General features: G+C 33.2%; 2 protein-coding genes across 4 annotated transcripts; both read left to right on the forward strand.

Annotated features, from left to right (window-relative positions):
• The first annotated feature begins 2,057 nt into the window (after positions 1–2,057).
• LOC105176850 (aspartic proteinase-like protein 1) lies at positions 2,058–7,942 on the forward strand. Of its 2 annotated transcripts, none has more exons than XM_020698154.2 (10): positions 2,058–2,574; positions 4,250–4,388; positions 5,010–5,251; positions 5,330–5,557; positions 5,693–5,831; positions 5,940–6,004; positions 6,118–6,217; positions 6,889–6,962; positions 7,129–7,200; positions 7,627–7,767. In XM_020698154.2, exons 1-9 carry the CDS (start codon positions 2,258–2,260, stop codon positions 7,160–7,162), a joined length of 1,338 nt encoding a protein of 445 aa, XP_020553813.1. In that variant the 5' UTR covers positions 2,058–2,257; the 3' UTR covers positions 7,163–7,200; positions 7,627–7,767. The 2 variants fall into 2 exon arrangements, with proteins under 2 accessions (XP_020553813.1, XP_011098089.1); XM_011099787.3 differs by having other exon boundaries at positions 2,059–2,574; positions 6,905–6,962; positions 7,627–7,942.
• Positions 7,943–9,384: 1,442 nt separating this feature from the next.
• On the forward strand, positions 9,385–11,964 carry LOC105176858 (uncharacterized). Of its 2 annotated transcripts, none has more exons than XM_088877812.1 (5): positions 9,385–10,179; positions 10,258–10,377; positions 10,462–10,740; positions 10,821–10,921; positions 11,003–11,964. In XM_088877812.1, the coding sequence occupies exons 1-3, from the start codon at positions 9,978–9,980 to the stop codon at positions 10,554–10,556; spliced, it is 417 nt and encodes a 138-aa protein (XP_088733938.1). In that variant the 5' UTR covers positions 9,385–9,977; the 3' UTR covers positions 10,557–10,740; positions 10,821–10,921; positions 11,003–11,964. The 2 variants fall into 2 exon arrangements, with proteins under 2 accessions (XP_088733938.1, XP_088733937.1); XM_088877811.1 differs by having other exon boundaries at positions 10,848–10,921; positions 11,003–11,962.
• Positions 11,965–12,013: the final 49 nt, after the last annotated feature.

Below are 12,013 nucleotides of genomic sequence, written 5' to 3' on the forward strand. Positions count from 1 at the left end.
CAATAATTTAATGACAAAATTATGAAATTAAGGGTTCGATTTGTTCAAATGAAAAATAGACGTCTAAGACAAGTGAAATTAAAAACAGATGTATACACATTGAGATTTGACATAATTATGAATACTCATTGTTGTTTGAAAAATTATCAATACTCTCTTGATCTTAATGGTCGTCTAACAATTAGCTCAATCTATTAGATTTCCATCTATTTTATGGTGAATTGACCAAAATGTCCTTGTGGATTAAAAATTATAATTTTATTTATTTTTTATGGACAAAGTGGATAATTTTTAAAAAAAATTCATCTATCCCTTCGATTTTTAATAAATTTTTAATCTTTTTAAAAAACTAAACATATACAGTAAGGGCAAAGTTGACAATTTCATACTTCCATCCAAGGATTACATAATTTCATCAAACATCAGAGGGTATTTGTAATTTTTCAAACAACGAGGGGTACTCATAATTATGCCATACCTCATAGGAGGTCATTGTAATTTTCAAACTCAATGAGTGCTAGATATAATTTTTCAAACTATAGACAATTTACGTATAATTACATCAAATCTCAAGAGAAGAAATGAGAGTGTAATTATCCCCAAATAAAAATAGCAAACATGATTACATGAAACAAGAAATATGAATTAATTAACTCATATGAAATGACAAAATTAAAAATGTGATTAAAAAATTTGAATTTAATTTAATATTTAAATTAAAATTACAGAAAATACCCACTTGTGGCCAACACTTGCCACGTCTGTTCTCCTGACTCCCTTTGGATGTATGACTGTTTCATTGATTAATTATACTCTCTTTTGTCCCCATATATATACATACATATATATATATAATTAAATTATCCTTTTTCGGAAAATGCTGAAATAAAATTATATTTTCTTTAAAAAAAGACAATTCTATAGAAAAATTAGCATTTTCATCCGAAATAGTATAAAATTATAATATATATTTTTTATTAACTATTATTTTAAAATTTCAATGTCAATAAAAAATAAGATATTTCATTCTTAAAATAAAAATTACGAATTATATATTAGAGTGTATGATTCGTAAAACTAGATTCGAATCGAACCAAAATTTCGGTAAATAGACAGTTCATATGCTATAGCAAATATCGAACTAAATTAACTGGTTTGATTTTTATAATCGTATAATTATTTTTTCAATTAAGTATCTTGATAAACCGATTTCTTATTAAAAAAATGGTTAAAAGTTTAGAAATTAAGTAATAATTATACGTCTTTATTTATATTTTATTTTTTCAAAAGTAAATAATAAAAAATAGAATAAAATAATTGACATATATAAATAATATATACATATAAATTCAAATTCAAATATGTAAAAAAAACAATATTTCATTATTCAGTATCGTTTGATTACCAAGTTTTGGGAGAAGCAAAATTTGAATACCAAATTGATTTTTTTTAATTTAATTTTAAATTGGACCAAATTTTAGAATATAATTCTATTCAATTTATTTATCAAGTATGTATTTTTTATTTTTTTTATTCAAATTTTCAATTCGGATTTAGGAATTTTAAATGTGAAGGGTAGTTAAGGAATTAAAAAAAATTAAAGGGTCCCACTCATATCTTGTTTGTTCCGTAAAATTGAGGTCTCATAATAAAATAATTATGTTCGATTCCACGGACGTAAATTTACATTTTATAATAGTTTCTTGTATTTTTGTCAAGTTTGGTTGAATTAGATAAAAATTATATATTGCTGTCTTGAGATTTTTTATAATTAAATATTTTTTTATTATTTAAAAAATTATAAATACTTATTTTAAATAATTTATTGTAGAAGAATATTTGTTAGATGATCATTAAATCTGAAGAAATATTTATAATTTGTTAAATAATAAGAGATACTTATAATTATAACAAATTTAATTTTTTATAATTTATTTTTATTAATATATTAAATTATTTTTTAAATATAAATGTACTGAATGATGCAATGAATCGTTTAATTAAGTGAAAATAAAGGTGGGGAGTATTAAATTATTTGATTCTTGTGTCCAAGAAAGGAAGAGGTCACTCAGTGCTGAAACTCCGCCCATGTAAGCACATTTATGCATATGAATCCAAAGCCTCTTCTGCTCTTCTCAACTACTTTACTTTACCACTACTAGCAAAACTGCGAGGATAAACGGAGAGAGACAACTCTTCACGCTGCTGAACTGCATTTCTTTGCTCTCTTTTTTTTTTTCCCGAAGAGAAATCTTCCATGGGAAAAACCCATCGTTTTGGTGTGATTTTGGTGCTGTTTCTCGTACTTGGTGATGGCTGTGGGGCGAAGCCCATGTACTCTTGGAGGCTGATTCACAGGTTCTCGGATGAAGCGCGGAGCTCGTGGGTTTCCAGAGGGGAGAGTGGTGGGGGCAACGGAACGACGTCGTGGCCGGAGAAGAAGAGCTTTGGGCACATGAGGATGCTGTTGGAGAATGATTTGAAGCGGCAAAGACTGAGGCTTGGGGCTCAGAATCAGGTTCTGGTTACTTCTCAGGGCGGCCGAACTGTTAACTATGGCAATGACATGGGTTGGTATGTGTTTCTTTGCCTCATTTTCTCTTGTGGGTTTTCTTTTCTTTTCTTTTTTTTTTCCCCCTTCTTTTTTCCTTTGGGTGTGTGTGTGCGTGTGCGTGTGCGTGTATTTTCTTCATTTCTTTAGTTGTGCTTTTGAGCAATGTGCCTTATAGTAGTTGTTTCTCATGATGGGGAAATGGGCTGGAAAGATGAACACTAACAGGACGTTTAAATGTCACTGTGGGTTTTCATTTTATTTTACAGTATTTTATTTTCAAACTTTTAGCTCAATTAGTGATGCAACAGTTTGATGTCGTTATATGTTCTTTGTGTGTGTGTATTGTGGAGGGAGTGTGTTGGAGGTGGATTTTTTTTTAATCTTCTTTTACTAAATTATGTATTTAGTGTAGCTGTGCTTTCTGGAGATTATACTTTAAATTCGTTGCTCAGCAAGCTAAAAAATAAGATCTCAGATTTTCAATTTTGAATTTTGGGGTAAGATCATCTGCATTCTTCAGGTTCATAAAGTATTTGAGCATTTTCATTGCCTAACTTATGGTAATGCTAACAGAAAAAGAAGTATGTTTTCACTGAACCGCTGCTTGTCATTGTTTTCGGAGGATTCCAATGTTCATAGGGTTGAAAAAAATGAAGCACGTTCTCATTTGTTTGGTTGCCTATTCACAGAAAGTAATGCATGCCTCACAGAATTGAAGGAAAAAGAGAGAGAAATAAAACAATCTATGAATATGAAGGATATTTTGCCTTTGATTTTTTTCATTCGTATTATGTCCGAGGTGACATGCTTAATTCCTTTATATCGAAAGGCTCATCATCTTCATATATGATGCAATCTTAACTGTGAGTATACAAGGATAGGTGGAAAAGAATTGATCAAACCAAATTGTACTCCGGTTTCTGGTTCTGCTTCTTTTCAACTGTCCAGGTTTTTCGCACCCACCTATTACATCCTCGTTGATTTGGTAGGTGTTTCTCTGGAATAGGTACAGGAAGGTTTTATGTAAAAAGAGATCCGTTGTCGCCATATAAAAAGATTTGTAAATCCAAAAAAGTAAGTTAACCTTTTGCCTGCAATCAGTGATTTGGATTTGTTAGCCGGTTTGATCTTTTATTAATGCACTGGCGGGAGTGACGTGAAGCCCATTGCCTACTTCAGCATGCTAAAACCTGAAGTAGTAGAAACGACAAAGATCTTCGTAATGTGGTCCCCTTTACTATTATTAATGGTTGATGTGGCATTTCTGATAGTTTGGACCTATCCCACATGGTTTGTTCAGGAGAACTAACCGTTTTTGGTCCTGCAAGGATCATAAATTTGTTTCCTTGCCTATTCCTGAACGTTGTTCACTGGGTTATTTATCTGTGTTTTAGTTTATTGGCTAGGTCAGCACTTGATAATTGAATTATCTAAGAAATGCTTATTCCCTAAGCAATACAGGGAACTATCAAGTTAATCATACAATCTTATAAGTCTGGTTTGAAACTATATGGCATTGCAATTGCTATAGATGCCTTTTCTATTGATAAAAGTTAGCTAAGCTTTCGACACATTTATGAAATAGTCCTTTTTAAAGTTAGCTAATCTTTAACGTGTTATTTTGTTCTGTATATCTCTCTTTTAACTCCCATTCAAATGCGATGTGCTGATGATTTCGATGATATTTGCTTTCAGGTTGCATTATACGTGGATTGATATTGGGATGCCAAACAATTCGTTCCTTGTAGCCTTGGATACTGGAAGTGATATGTTTTGGGTTCCTTGTGATTGTATAGAGTGTGCTCCACTGTCCTTAAGTTACTACAACATGTTGGTATGCTGTCAGTTCCCCAAATCAAATCTTATGATGTGTTTATTATCACTAATCTTCTATGCTAACACCTCAGTTTCTGTGTCTGGTGAACTAAACAAGCATACATACGTTTACGCTTGATTGAAGTTGTGAGAGGAATACTCTAAATGGGACTTCAGGAGCATCAAGGAACAAAATTATTTAGTGGCAGTTCATCATTATTTAGCAATGATGAACTGCCACTAAAACAATAAGAATTGAGTTACTGCAGTTCCTTATTCTGAGTTTAACCTGCAGCCTACTGCTATTTGCTTCTTTCCTTGCTAGTAAATGAAGGCCATGAGGCATGATATATCACGGATAAATAATTAAAACAGTCATTACTTTATGGAAATAGTAATGAATAAGACTGTTTCTGTTTGAGAAAAGTTGATGCCAATCTCTTAGGCTACAGTATCTTCTCAATTTCTTATTTCTTTTTCAAGCTTTATTGTTGAATGTTGTTGAATACCTCATATGGGGGTTAGACGTTAGTTCCCTGAGCTACGAACTATGACTAGTAACTGATAGCCGGTTTAGCAGTTAATACTTGAGTGATTGATTGGCAGGTGCTCCCTTGTGTTTGGGGCATCTATTCTGCAGGAAAAAGAACTAGGGGAGTATAGCCCATCCCATTCAAGCAGTAGCAAGCGCATACCTTGCAGCCATGAATTGTGTGAATTGGGACCTAATTGTGATACCCCAAAGGCGCATTGCCCTTATACCGTAAATTATCTGTCTGATGATACATCAAGCTCAGGATTTCTTTTTGAGGATCTGTTGCATTTGGCTTCAGTTGGAGGAAATAAACAGCAAAGCTTCGTACAGGCTTCCATAATCATAGGGTATGCTTGGCTAATTCATACCAACTTCTCCAAGCACCATTCTTAAGATTTTGTTCCATTTTTTCCTGTTGATTGCAGCTGTGGCAGCAAACAAACTGGTCAATATTTGGATGGAGTTGCTCCTGATGGTGTTATGGGATTAGGACCAGGGGACATTTCTGTTCCAAGTTTGCTTGCAAAGTCAGGACTTATTCCTCATTCATTCTCATTTTGCTATGACAAGAGCTATTCCGGTAGACTCTACTTTGGGGACCAAGGGCCTTCATCTCAAAAATCTACTTCTCTTTTACCATTAGAAGGAAATAGGTTTGTTATCATCTTTCTCACCTATTTTATTTCGAACATTAGAAAGCTAATATGTTCATCTTATTAACTTGTTACTTCGACTATATTTATATGCCAATATATCTCTTCTGTAACTATATTGGTTTCATCATACAGTCTTGCTTACATTGTTGAAGTGGAAACTTATTGTGTTGGGAGCTCCTGTCTAAACAAAACGGGAAACAAAGCACAAGTTGATACTGGGTCATCGTTCACATATCTTCCCAGTGAGAGCTATGAGCAAGTTGCTTCGGAGGTTCTACAGATTGACTCTAAGATTTTGCAACTCATTATTTCATTCAACTTTTTAGTTCTGGTCCTTGTGATTTTTTTAAAATGTCTTAAGTATCTTCTCTATGTTCAGTTTCACAGGCAAGCTAATGCTACAAGGATCACCATACAGGGATTCGAGAACTGTTACAAGGCTCGGTAAAGCTGCATTTTCTAGCATTTGCTCAATTGGATATCTTTCTATGTTTTTGCAATTGCTTTATTAGCTAGCACTTTTCTCTAGAGCTGATTATCACCGCTTTCTGGTGCAGTGCGCTTAAAGTACCGAACATCCCCAGCATGAAACTTGTGTTCTCCATGAACCAAAGCCTTCTAATTGAAAATCCCATGTTCCATATTGCTGATGATCAGGTGCATATCCATGTCCTTCAACATATCATGTTAATATCATGCTGTATAATCATGAAATACTAACACAGGCTAACTTAACCGTTTGAAGTTGCACCATCCAAACTTTCGCTTAGATGGGATCATTATGCATGTCAAATGTGGTTCATTCTCTTAAAGTTATTAAAAAGTGGTTAATATGAAATACCTGACTATTTGTTTTTACATATTTATCTTGTCATTTCCATCAGTTTCCAGGTTCCAGTTTTTGCTTGAACTTGTCAACAAATTCCTGACAGTTTGACTCATTTTGTTCTAAACTTGACTTTTGTGCTCTATCGTTATTCTACGATTTTATAGTTTTACCGTCCTCATCTTTTACTTGACTGTCTTGCCAGACCATGAGAAAGAACTGATGCTTCCCGAAATTTCACTGATTAGAAATGAAAAGTCAATTACTGATTCTCTGCTCTGTTTTTACTTTTGTTGCTGTTGATTTACTTGCATTTCTGTTGTTATTTTACATTTATCTGTTGTGGTCAAGAAGCAAAGAATACGGTCAGTTGAGCTGTATTCTTTTCACGGTTTTGATAAAGAAAGTATAAGAGTTTCTCATTCATTATGTCATTTAAATTCCAAATCAAGCAACAATAGTTGTTATATTCAAATATTCAATATTTCTCTTCCAATAACAGGAAAATGTTTATGTAGGGTGGTTTATATTGTTTGGGCATACAACGTATAGATGGAGATATTGGCCTCATCGGACGTGAGTACTCTTTTTCTGTGCAATCCTATATATCATGTGCTTGCCTCTTACTTATGCCTCATGCTCTCTCGGACACTATATATAGCGCAGTTGCAAATCTTTTCTTGCAACTGGAAATCAGAAAATCTTTTCCCTTTTGGTCATTTGTGCTTAATTTTCCTTGCAGAAAACTTCTTAATGGGTTACCGCATGGTTTTTGATTGGGAGAAATTGAAGCTCGGCTGGTCTAACTCCAATTGTAAGTGGAACTTGGATATATTAGTTTTGCTTTTTTCTTCTATCCTAGGCATTTAACAATATTTCCGCGAAACTAATAGATCAAAGCCTGAGACAGAAAGTAGGAATTAGATGGAGAATATCGCATTAAATTATGAAGGAACTCGTACAGATTTATTACTTAAAAATCTTGAATTCTAGGAAGAAATGGGGAATTCACACACTGAAATATCTTATGTGTCAAAAGGAGACCTCAGAGTAGTCTAAATGAGGCGTGACTCGAGGGCAATACAGTTTATACACTATCATGTCCACTTCAACACATATCCAGTGTCCATATAAATGAAGCCGACTCGTCCAGATGAATTGTTCCTGGTCGTTATCGTTACTACTTCTGGAAAGATATTACCACAGCCCGTCCTGTCTTAACTATTTTTACTTTCTCCAGGTCAAGATATTGCTAGTGACGACGAAATCCACTCAAAACCACCTCCAAGCGACGCATCACCCAATCCTCTGCCAACAAACGAGCAACAGCAGAACCCTCATGGCCATGCTGTTCCACCTGCTGTTGCCGGTAAAGCTCCTCCAAAACCCTCAGCAGCTTACCATCGTCTGCCCCCCTATCGGTATTATATCATAAGTCTGTTGTTATTAGTTTGTACTGCATGTATGACTCGTATCTAACTTGTGGTCTGAAAACCGGTACATCTATCTGTATATCCGTATCCATTTCCGCAATGTTAAATCATCGTTGTATCTAATCTTGAAAATGTTATCGTGTTCCGTCTCATCTTGTTGCTACCTGCCAATTTATGTTACCATAAAAAACAATTAAAAATGAAAAATGTAGGATCACTGAGGTGGTAAAGTGTGGAATCTTGGTGGGATTGAAGTGGAAAAAGATTGAATGATTTGATGCAAAGTTTTGGGGCTTTTGAGTTGTGGTTGGCTTTTGCTTCTTTGTTCCATGAAAAGAAAATGGGAATCCTATTCCTAATATTCAAAGCATTGGAGTACAATTCCTGCATGTTTTTTACTCATCAGTATTGGATGTCTGGGCTTCATTTTCTGAAATGGAAATTAGGTATCTATGTGATATTTCATATGTGACTGTGTGGGATCATTTTAGTTTAAGTACTTCTTTTCCTTTGAAATTCTGGGAGTTGTTAATTTATTTGCTAGTCTTTCTGTTCCGGTTTGTTGGTCATGGGACGGAATTTTGACACTGTAGTTCAATATAAACTCAATTCAAATTTGTTAACATTTTAAACGAAAATCGCAAGTACATATTTTTCGCTGAAAATTGAAAATGAGAGCTTATAAAATCTCGTAAAAGTGTTTGCTAAAACTTTAAGAAGAGAGCATCTAAGAAATATAATCTTATTAATTAATTCAAATATATTATCATCTTACAAAAAAAAACTTAAAAACACATATTTTTCACAGAAAATAAAAACACAAACATACAATTTAAATTTTTAAAACTTGAATAGGTTTTTTCAATTTGGTCATCTGTACTTTGATACCAGACATAATTGATGAGGGTATTAAGAAATTACTGTTGTATCTTTTTAAATACATTCATAAAATTAATCCAATTTTGAAAAATTAATACCAAATTTATTTATGAGGATTGGACGGGATATCTTGACATATTCAGCCTCCTTGTTCACTTACATTTAGTACGGCTCAAGTCATATCACTTGATTCGTGATAAAAACATAATTTAGATCTCATCAAATTCGATTGGATTTATTATCTCACCAAGCCCACCTGACCTCGGATTGTATAAATTTTATACATTCATTTTTAGATATGAAAATATTTTATTTAAAATTGCCCTAATTTTTTATATATCTACAAAATTACTTGATTTCTTTCTTTAACTTGTTTCTTAAATTTAGTTTTATCTAAAATTTTATTAATACAAGTAAATAAAGTATATAGTATGATAACTTAATCTCGTCCCGTATTTTATCCATCATTAATCTATCCTAATTTAATTTCATTTTTCAAAGTAAACGAGCCCTTATTTGTTTAATGTTTTTCATCTCTTATTTATTTTTTATTTTAATAATACCAAATTTATGTTTTATTTCACTTATCATAAATTCAATAAACGCATCATATAGTTGAAAAACGAAAAAGAAAAAAAGGACTTAAGTCATAGAAGATTGTAATAAATATTCATAATTTTATATCTTTTTAGAATTAACAGACAATGAGTTTGCAGAGCATGCTAGTATTAATTAAAAAATTATTATATTTAATATGCTCTATATTTTATTTTATCAAACATTTACACTAATATGAAAAAACATAGCTATCTATACTAATAAACAATGGTTAGCGATACTCTTGTACTAATTTTTAAATATAACAATTATATATTCTTAATTAGATAATTCTAAAAATAAATTTTAATTACTTTTTTTCCCTTTAAAAAAGAGATTCCACATCATCTTAACACCACCACACCCATTCTTTCATTGTGTCGATAATATTAAATTGATTTTCTTTCTTTCTTTTTTGTTAAAATATGATTTTGATCCGGCTCTAAGTATACGACCTCCTTTGGGTAATCCAAATCAGCCACGTAATTTTCACAAATCGTTAATGGGTTTTGAGGATTGAAATACATACATTAGGCTAGTCGGGTTCATCCCCAACTAAGACCCTCCGATGTTCAAATTAGTTTGGGTTGAGATAGAAATATGCGATCTAAAGGTGTACGATCAAAAGCAATAAATACAAGTTACCTCAAATAATTTGTGTCTGGATATTTATAGGGCCCAAATGTACAGTGTTGATTGGTCCCATCATCGGAGGCTGTGTCCCAACCCTTGCCGATTCCAGCTGACCCCAGTGCAATGGGATCAGATGCAGCGGGGGCTAGTAGTTCACAGGCCCCAGCCCGGCCGTGGGATGCACCACCACCACCAGTGCTGCTACTTCCCGCACAGGCCCAGAGGTGTTACATCAGTCTCCGGGATGCGAGGTACACATAATAATTTAGTTAATTGATTTAATATATTTTTATTTCGAATTGATTTTAATATTTAATTATTATTTTCAGGTCCGACCATAATTTTCACACGGCCATCAATAATGCGGTCAAAGGCATTATTCGTATCCCTAGGCCAACAAATCGCAGATCCCATAGGAGCACCAGCTATTCTGGTTCCAGAAGTTGAAGGTAAGTATCATAATATTTATTTTAATTGAAATTTATATTGTTTTTATCAAATAATTATATCTTTTTTATTTGTCAATTTTTCAGATGTCGTATTGGCGGAATGCGACGACAAGAGCATGTTCAAACTCGTCAACTCGCAGGCGAGGAAGTTCCTATGGAAGCGGTTTGCTGACGCCTAGAACCAGTTGGCTCAAGGAGATCTAGGGCTGGCCGGGGAGATTTGGGGCCAGCTCTTGGAGTTCTGGTCGAGCCCAGAATTTCAGGCACAATCGGCCAAAAATAAAGTCAATCAACCAGTAAACCTGGAAGCTGCGACTGTCTATCGGAGGGTCGTCATCCATTGGGGCACACAAACGGAAGATGGTAAGTATTTCAAATCATATTATTAATTTTATTTAATTTTTTATTTCTAATTATTTTTTAAATTGATTTTTGAACAAGAGACATAACTTAGATGTCGCGTCATTCAGATGGAGGTGTTCAAGAATGCTACAAAAAGAAGGAGGACAACCAGTGGAGCGGTCCGAAGGCGGAGGAGGTCGCGGTAAGTAATTAAAAAAATTTACATAATCTATTGTTTTAATTTTATATTATTTTTTTAATCAATTATTTAGCATATTTGCAGGAGATGTTCTTGTGGATGATGGAGGAGCACTAGCAACGACAGAACATCAATGAAGAGCCTCCATTGTCCTCTCAAGGCGTGGCCCGGACGAGCAGCAAGTCTGGATGTCAGCAGCGGGTGGCCGAAGAGGGGTATTATCGACATACAATAAAATTGATGTCGTGGAGTCATAACACCATTTTGAGAGAAAAATGTCTTCTCTTTTATAATAACTAGCCATTGTAGCACGCTATCCCTGCGAGCATATAATAAATAATATTTTTTTACAATATATATTATGAATAAGAAAAGATATATATAAACTAACATATCACATTTAAAAATAAAAATAAAAGAAAGAAAGCAAGCAACAAAAGAAAAATAAAATAAATTTAGGGGTATTATTGATATAGTAATAAATTGATGTTTCGGTATCATAACTATTATTTGTGGAAAAAAATTATTTTCTTAATATATTAGTATAGATAATATATATATATATATATATATATATATGAAGAAAAAACATTTTGTGGCCATACGTGTTCTCTTTTAGCTTCCCTCTTTCTTTGCAGAATCCCACCGCCCAATTAGCAAAAGGACAAAACTGCCACTAAACGTACTTCTGCCAAACTCCAACTTGTGTGAATCCTTTCTTTCGTCGTGGTCGCTTTCCAGCCGTCCAGTTTCCTCGATTTCCACGTGGTGCAGAGATCGGGCTGCAACGTGGCAGCTTGCAGATGTTATCCGAATCTACCAACGAGATCGATGGTATGCTTTATTGATAGTGAAGTAAAACCAATTTTTATGTTCCATCCGTACCCGAAACTTCGAGAGTAAGGTATTGCGGTATTCGTAATTCTACACTGAAGTGTGTAATTTTGTTTTTATTATAATAGTAAATATTATTTTATTTTAATAATAGGTATTAATTAAATATAATTATTTAATATTAAAAATTAATATTTAATTATATATTATCGTTGCCGTTAATTATTAAATATAAATATTTAATATCAATAATTATAATCA

The sequence above is a fragment of the Sesamum indicum genome, linkage group LG2 (genome assembly GCF_026168435.1).
Source record: "Sesamum indicum cultivar Baizhima isolate 11 linkage group LG2, ASM2616843v1, whole genome shotgun sequence".
Classification (NCBI taxonomy): domain Eukaryota; kingdom Viridiplantae; phylum Streptophyta; class Magnoliopsida; order Lamiales; family Pedaliaceae; genus Sesamum; species Sesamum indicum.

Coding starts and splice junctions, on each gene's coding strand:
- LOC105176850 (XM_011099787.3), top strand. CDS start 2,258: ATGGGAAAAACCCATCGTTTTGGTGTGATTTTGGTGCTGTTTCTCGTA. Junction 5,832..5,939: donor ATGAGCAAGTTGCTTCGGAG/GTTCTACAGATT, acceptor CTCTATGTTCAG/TTTCACAGGCAAGCTAATGC. Junction 7,201..7,626: donor CGGCTGGTCTAACTCCAATT/GTAAGTGGAACT, acceptor TACTTTCTCCAG/GTCAAGATATTGCTAGTGAC.
- LOC105176858 (XM_088877812.1), top strand. CDS start 9,978: ATGTACAGTGTTGATTGGTCCCATCATCGGAGGCTGTGTCCCAACCCT. Junction 10,180..10,257: donor ATCAGTCTCCGGGATGCGAG/GTACACATAATA, acceptor TATTATTTTCAG/GTCCGACCATAATTTTCACA. Junction 10,378..10,461: donor TCTGGTTCCAGAAGTTGAAG/GTAAGTATCATA, acceptor TCAATTTTTCAG/ATGTCGTATTGGCGGAATGC.